General features: G+C 43.4%; 1 protein-coding gene across 1 annotated transcript in view; it reads right to left on the reverse strand.

The window, feature by feature from the left end:
* ppp4r1l (protein phosphatase 4, regulatory subunit 1-like) overlaps nt 1–7,948 on the reverse strand; it is a 30,552-nt gene extending 22,604 nt beyond the window's left edge. Inside the window, exons 1-6 of the mRNA XM_064306638.1 lie at nt 7,808–7,948; nt 6,544–6,588; nt 5,268–5,397; nt 3,714–3,820; nt 2,222–2,364; nt 750–896 (exon numbers count right to left, since the gene is read on the reverse strand). Of these exons, the coding sequence (XP_064162708.1) occupies nt 750–896; nt 2,222–2,364; nt 3,714–3,820; nt 5,268–5,397; nt 6,544–6,588; nt 7,808–7,814 (579 nt within the window). The 5' untranslated portion in view covers nt 7,815–7,948. The remainder of the gene's footprint in view (nt 1–749; nt 897–2,221; nt 2,365–3,713; nt 3,821–5,267; nt 5,398–6,543; nt 6,589–7,807) is intronic.
* Between the last annotated feature and the right edge of the window lie 50 nt (nt 7,949–7,998).

The following is a 7,998-nucleotide window of genomic DNA, read 5'->3' on the forward strand; positions in this document are numbered from 1 at the left end:
TTTGGCAAAAAACCAAAAGAAAACGTCTTGGTGCTTCTCGCTAACATGTGAAAAATGCTTTCCGCATTCCACACTGGCCCCGCCCCAATCGTGACACCAGAGTACTTCTCTGGAGATACTACTCCATCATGTCGATCTCAATCAAGAGATTCAATGTTCAGCTGGAAAATTGTTGCTGCCCACAAATTGTCATGTTTACTTCTTAATTCGCCAGAACGCTGCCGGCACCTCATTGGCAAGATTGGTTTCGGCCTCAACGTTTTTCAAACCGGAGAAACAAGGCAGCCTGTTCATAACATTTCTCACCATTTCCACCTGAACAGCCCACTAAAATATGAAAACATCTGAGGACAGAAATAGGCCATGAAATTGCTGAATCTTGATTCATATTTGATCTGCACTGCCTAGTTTGACAGTTTGATCTGGGTGTAATGAGCCACAGCTGTGCTGTACAAATTAATTTGCACATAGAATGCTTTATACAAAAGAGATGGGCACACCTACTCCACCTACCCCAGGAAGCATTTTTCTAAACTGTGTAGTAGGCGGAGCCAGGGTGAAACTGTGAGTACTATTGCTCTTTAACCCCTTCAGGTCAAAGGTCACAAATATGGGATTAGAATGTTCTTAACTGAATATTCTAATGCTGATGTCACAATCGGACATTAAGGCCCTTCAGGATACCCCTCCCCTCCCACTCCTCCACCCCACGCCCCCCCCTCCCCCTGCCCAGTCACCCCCCACCTCACCGCCACAGCCTCGATCTTGTAGTCGTCGTCGCTGCTGGGCTCGGTCAGGTCCAGCAGCACGGGACACACTTTGCCCTCCATGTCGTTTTTGGAGATGAGGCCCTGCTCCAGGAGCACGAGGAGGGCGGCCTGGCTGGTCTTGCGCACCTGCCCAACACAGCGCCGTTACCCCCAGCACAGGAGCCAAACCAGGCCTCCCAACAAGCACCCCTCCAGGGCCCCACATGCCCCACCACTGCTCCACACAGCAGAGTAACCAGGGTGTCAGCCAGCTCTAGCAAATGGCTGACACCCCAGTCAGACCACTGTATGGAGAACTAGTGGAGCATTTGAGACCGCTACGCAAAACTAAGCACACAACTGCGGTCAATTTCATTCTCTTGCCCACGACTTTGAAAAGCTGATTCCATTTTCACTCCACTCAAGACCAGAGATTCTGTAATTTTATCATTTAACACTGATCTGACCTTGTCAATAGTTGGGTGTGCCTATTCACATTTACAAAGACACATCGCTTTGAATAAAAATAAGAGTGTACAACACAACCTTCTAATCTTATGATGGCTGTGCAAGATGAATCCTTTAAAAGTACCACACACAAAAATGGGCACAAAACGCGCTTTTATAACAGTACAGGCTTAGAGTCCACAGCTCTTACCATGCCTTAAATACTTCATGCATGTTTATGTTCTATCATGAATTACTGTGGGTCGAAATGTTATGTCTGCAACTGGATGCATGTATTTAGCACTTTCAAGCCTATTGTTCAGGAACTTAACTACAACAATATTGTTATTATAATTAGTATTATTCTTACTATAGTTCAGTTGTCTCCAACCCTGGTCCTGGAGAGCTACAGGGCCTGCTGGTTTTTGTTTTCACCTTAAAATCAGCACCCAATTGAGACCCAAGACACCAGGTGAGTTGAGTTAACTGTGTAATCGACTGCTCTAATTGATTCATGAAGTGCAGAGTCACTATGAAAACCAGCAGACCCTGTAGCTCTCCAGGACCAAGGTTGGAGACCACTGCTATAGTTAGTAATAGTAGTAACAGTAGCAGTAGTAGCAGTAGCAATAGCATCAGCAGCAGTAGTAGCAGCAGTATCAGCAGTAGTAGCAGCAGTAGCAGTAGTAGTAGTAGTATCCGTAGCAGAAGTAGCAGTAGTATAGCAGTAGTAGTAATAGTAGTAGCAGCAGTAGTAGCAATAGCAGTAGAAGCAGCAGTAGCAGTATCAGCAATACCAACAATAGTAGCAGCAGTCGTAGCAGCAGAACCAGTAGCAATAGCAGTAGCAGCAATAGTAGTAGTAGCAGTATCAGCAATAGTAGCAGTAGTCATAGAAGCAGTAATAGCAGTAGCAGCAATAGTAACAGTAGCAATGCCAGCAATAGCAGTAGTAGCAGTAGCACTAGGAGGAATAGCAGCAGTAGCAGTAGCACCAGTTGCAGTAGCAGCAGTAGTCTGTGTACCTGGTTGTTGGGGTCAGTGAGGTACCGCACTACAATGGGCACCAGGTATCGGGAGAAGGCTGCTGGGAAGTTGGGCCGGCTCTCATGCAGGAACATGGCAATGTTGGGTACCTGCTCCATCAGTTCAGCACGCACTGTGGGTTCTGGAATAATTACAGACAAATCACAGCACTGCACTGTACTGTACAACAAATCACAGCACTGTGCTCTACAACAAATCACAGCACTGCACTGTACAACAAATCACAGCACTGCACTGTACAACAAATCACAGCACTGTCTTGAACAGCAAATCACAGCATTGTCTTGAACAGCAAATCACAGCATTGTCTTGAACAGCATATCACAGTATCACACTCTACAATTTACATACACAAATTACAGCACATGTACATACATGCAGAGCATGCATATTCTCGCTGGCCTTTAGACCACTTGTTTCCAGTACAGGAGGGAAATAACATCAGGGAGCAATCAGCTCCCTGATGTTTTTGGGTAATGAATGTTATCATTAATACTTATGGCTCACACACCCAGTCACCCAAAATTATATTCTGACATTCTATAATTAGAAATTCCCCCAACAATCCTATTTTTGAAGAGACCCCATGTGTTTTCATACCAGTGCCTGTATTCATAAAGCCTCTTGGAGTAGGAGAGCTGATCTAGGATCAGTTTTCTCCAGTGCAGGCACTATCCTTACCCTTCATAAGCGAAACTGAAAAGCTGATCTTAAGTCAGCGCTCCTACATTTTATAAATACAGGCCGTGATCTCAGGAAATCTTGGAATGCTCATGAGAACGGAACAGCATTCATATTTCAGACACTACAAATCGACAAGACTGCAGTCAAGCAAGGCCTTCAAGCAGCACCCACAATTAAACAATGTAATACTGCAGTTTATTTTGGAGGCCACAAGACAATGATTCAGGTAAAGGCGAGAGATAACATGCTCTAAAAACCCATCCAGATTTTCCATGGAGTAGCTAACAAATCTCCTCAGCTTAGCTGCTCTGTACTGAGTAATGTTGCGCTCTGTGACATGTCAAAGTAGCAGACTTTGTGATCAATCATAATAGTTAGGGCCAATACTTTTTATTTTAAAGTGATGTATAAAGAAGTTCTAGTCATCGTTTCATATCTTTTTGCATAGAATTCACAAAAACAATGTCCTTTTCACTACAAGGAAAAATTATCCAGGGGATTTGGCGATTAGCTCAAAGGGGATCAGGTACAGGATTTTATCCCACCACTTGTTTTTTTCATAAAGAGCCCACCCAGCCCCCCCCTTCACCACCTCCAAACAGAAAAGGACAAACATCAACTCCACATGCAACCCAGCAGTCTACGACATGACCCACACGTCATAACGTCATGCCAGAATGTAAGGAGGAAAGGGCGCAGTGAACCACCTCAGCCTTATTCCCCCATTAGATTCAGCATTCCCTGCTTTCAGCCCCTACACACACACACACACACACACACACGTACCTCCATCCTCCGACATCCTGGCAACCGTTTCCATGACAGCGACAAAGTCATTCTCGCTGTCGCTGAACTCGCGCAGCACGTCCAGCAGTCCGCGCGCCACGATCTGCCTGCAGGGGGGACAGGAACCGGAGGCTCAGGACGACAGCGGCGCGATAGGGTGACATAGCTCAGGAGGTAAGACCGATTGTCTGGCAGTCGGAGGGTTGCCAGTTCAAACCCCGCCCTGGGCGTGTCGAAGTGTCCTTGAGCAAGACACCTAACCCCTAACTGCTCTGGCGAATGAGAGGCATCAATTGTAAAGCGCTTTGGATAAAAGCGCTATATAAATGCAGTCCATTTACCATTTCTCACCGCAGCACAAACCGCGTTTGCGTTTAAAGAGCCGCCGATGGCCGCTCGCCAACCGCTACATTTCGAGCGCGGCGGTACTCAGCCACGGGCCCTTTTAGTTTTATCAGTGAACGTGACTGGCGCTAAAGAGGAGGCAGGAAGGAGGCTCATCCTGGAGGTCAAAGTGCAAAGGTCTACAGCAGGGTCTAACGCAGGGGCGGGGAATTCCGGTCCTGGAGGGCCGGTGTGTATGCAGGTTTCAGTTTCTACCAATTACTCAGGCTAAACGGGCTAACTGGCTGCATACACCAACACTGGTTCAGTCAGATTAGATCGCAGTAAAATGTTTCATACGGGGATACAAGAACGGTCTTCTGCCATTTATGGTCAGGAGAAGAAAATTTAGCTAAAATGGTTAGATGCCATAAATGTTCGGGCTAATTCAGCAATTAAGGCCAGAAGTTGGTGTGAAAACCAGAAACGGATATGGCCGGCCCACCTCTGGTCTAACGGGTCGTGACGCTGTTACTGCAGCTTGCCGAGGAAGTATCCTGCGCTCTGCTGGGAATGCCGTCAGGGTTTTCCAGGACTGAGGAATATCCGACAGCCTTCCCAAATTTATTTTACCGTGAAAATAACCGGACAACAACCGCACCTGCCACACTTGATTCTGAACGCTTTTGTCTTTCCAGAGGAAACACCAAACAGTTGTACCAACGCCCATCCCACTCTCCACCCTTCAGAAATTCCGGCTTGTACAGCACCAGTTTCCAATTAAAATTTAGCCATTTTGCAATCATTTCAAACCAAAGCAACTTACAGTAAGTGCTTTCATGTTTTTTTTAATGAGTATTCTTTTTCATTGAGCATTATTTATTTGTTTTTACAAACGGATAGAGTATTTATTAATATATAAGAGATAATATAAAATTTTTCACAAAACCTGTTGGCCTATTGCAAAATACATTTGTTATGATGACTGTTTTTTGGCTTGGCTGGTTGTTTTCACAGCACAAAAACTATTCAAATGAATTTACACAAATGAGATTGTAAAAACAAAGAAATTAGTTAAAATGTATTTGACGTCAGGTCTATACTAAAAGGTAAGTATAAGACAATTACTGCTCCAATTAATTACAGGGGTAACCATATGGAAAGGCAAAACAATAGGGAATTTCTGGCACTGACATTCAGCTTTTCTTGTTTTATTAAAAACGTATTTACCTGTTGAAGACGTTCTCGCTGAAAGCGTATTTCTCAAGCCGTCCCAGAGGGGTGAGGTTATCCTGCCCCGCATCCAGGAAGGCCGTGATCCGAATTCCATCGCACTCTGACCCGTAGTCATCAAACCCAACTGTGGAGGCCAATGAGAAGAACCATGTCAACGCATACTTTCACTATTAGACATGAACACACGTATGAGCGCACACACACACACGCACTTGCACACACGCAGACGCACACACACACACACACACTCGCGCACACACGCACGCACACACACACACACACACACCTGTGGTGCAAGCTGTTGCAGTTAATGCACTTTCTACACAGTCACTGCACAATTTGATTTTTATCAGAGAAGGATCATTCACAATATTGAGTGATAGATGCATTAAAGTTAAACAGCATACAATCTGAAATGTACCACTCAATGTTATCTTTATAAAATCCTCTCCAAAGATTTTTTGAATAAATCTGAATGGCTGAAAGGGGAAATGCTAGACATGTGTGCGCTGGCTAATTTGAATAAATCCATTACTCCACAGTGTGAAAGGCTGCTCTCTGATAAAAATATAAATATTGGAAAGGTGCCTGATTTCTAAGCCAAGACCTTGGCAAGCGCACGCAGTAGAGTTGAATGCAAGTATGAATGTGAACTGCCTGTGTCTTACAAGCTTCCAAATCTATGTTTCAAAGCAAAATATTAAACACGATACACGATTTGGAGCTGTTATGAGAATGTGTATGCCTACACAGACTAAAAATGTGGCCTAACCACTCTTACTCATAACATAGGGTGCCGAGTCCATTCTGTACCTAGGCGGGCACCATCCGTGATGTAGTGGAGGAGGAAATTCCACATGTGGATACACAACACCATTACAGAGGACACCAAGTTCCGTTTCATACCAATTCATAATTTCAACCTCCCATTTGGACCCATTTCACAAATCACAAATCGGTGTCTGCTACCTATTATTCTATGACATGTTAACCAGGGTGTTTTAACAGATTACTTCTAATCTGACTATGCCTCCAGAAATAAAAGGATAAGAGAAAAAAACAGCAGCTTTAGTAAAACATATTTTATGGCTCACAGTTTAGCACAAACATAGACAGTTCCATGCAAGACTAAATGAATCCCATGTAAAACACTGTATGCAAAACACTGGGTTAATATGCAAATGATCCTTGAAAGATTCTGCGTTAAGATTAACGTTTCGTTACAAAATAATCCATTCTGTTACGGAGTGGGGACAATCAAAATACTTACAGTCATCCAAATCATCATGACCATCTTCAAAGTATAAAGACAGACCTAGAACAAATACAATTGTGAATTATACAAAAAAAAAAGTCCTCGCGACCGTTACATTACACTTAAATTACTACGTTCTTACAGGTGGGAAATGCACATGGAGGACAGGTTTAAGCACGCTAATCGTGACCTCCCGTCATTAGGCAGAACATTAGGCAAGCTAGTAAGAATGCAACAAGCTCGTTCCCCAACGCTTGCAAGTAGACACTGTTCAATCACAAATGAAATCCATAACTTTCACACTATCCAGTTCACTGGCTTGGTAAAATGTCGATGTCAATCAGACAATTGATAGCACTAACGCGTCTAACGTCATGATATCCAGCCAGCCTAACTCATGCATGCCGAGCGAGTATCAATGCAAAGTACTCAAGTACAACAGCAAAACGGTCATGGAAAGAAAACTATCTACCAACACAACAGCAAGTATATGATATAGTCTAATTCAGACAACGTGGAAATAAAATATGTACATTTTCGTGCATAGTAGATAGATTCCAGACAAACGGAGAACGGACACAAATCAAAACAAAGAGGAACTGGCACTGACGACCGAGATAAACAGTGAAGTGTAGCGTTAGATAACTCGCGGTATCTAGTTAGCTAACGTCTGCTATACACGCAACTCGGTTTTGAGCGCTATGAAATTTTCTTACTGCTTTGGACCGAAGAAACTAATTGGATTTTCTGTCCTAGTGATCAGCTATGCAGCGCCGAGTAGCTAGCAAGCAATCCAACAAATCCTGGCTAATTGGCTAGCTATCTTAGACTACGTTAGATGGTCGTATCCGAAATAGTAGCTAGCTAGCCACATTCAGTAAACCAGTTAGCTCTCTAGGGTGCGAGTTAACGATAGTCAAAGACAATAAAGCAATTTTTACCTAGCTCGCTCGATACCAAGAACGGGCGAGTATCTATTTTGCAAGATACACGAATTGATACGCAGACTAACAGCCAACGATAGTAAGCGCCAAGTATCGATATAAACTAGATACCTAGTGCTAGCGAGCACCTTGATAGCCGTGAAACTCGTTAAGACTAGGCTCCCTAGCTAAACCACACTCGCCCTCCGCGATGTCACGGCGAACAGTTAAAGACGTATAACGTTATATCGATCATAAAACATCTGTCATGAAATATATATATACAGAATATAATTGATATAGTTCAAAATAAAGTTAGCAAGTTCGCTATATCTATATTACACTTCTCAACGTACCTGCCATCTTGATTTGTAAACTGCACGACTGTCAGGGAAAGCTTGCTACTTCCTGAAATTACTTCCTGGAGCAATTTCTTTTTTAAAAATCTGTTTATATATCATAATTTATCTTTGTGTAGCTGTCATATAATATTCAGCATTGAGAAATAAATGTGCAAATGGGGGAAATGTAGATATTTCATAAACAG

Source organism: Anguilla rostrata, chromosome 13 (assembly GCF_018555375.3).
Source record: "Anguilla rostrata isolate EN2019 chromosome 13, ASM1855537v3, whole genome shotgun sequence".
NCBI lineage: Eukaryota > Metazoa > Chordata > Actinopteri > Anguilliformes > Anguillidae > Anguilla > Anguilla rostrata.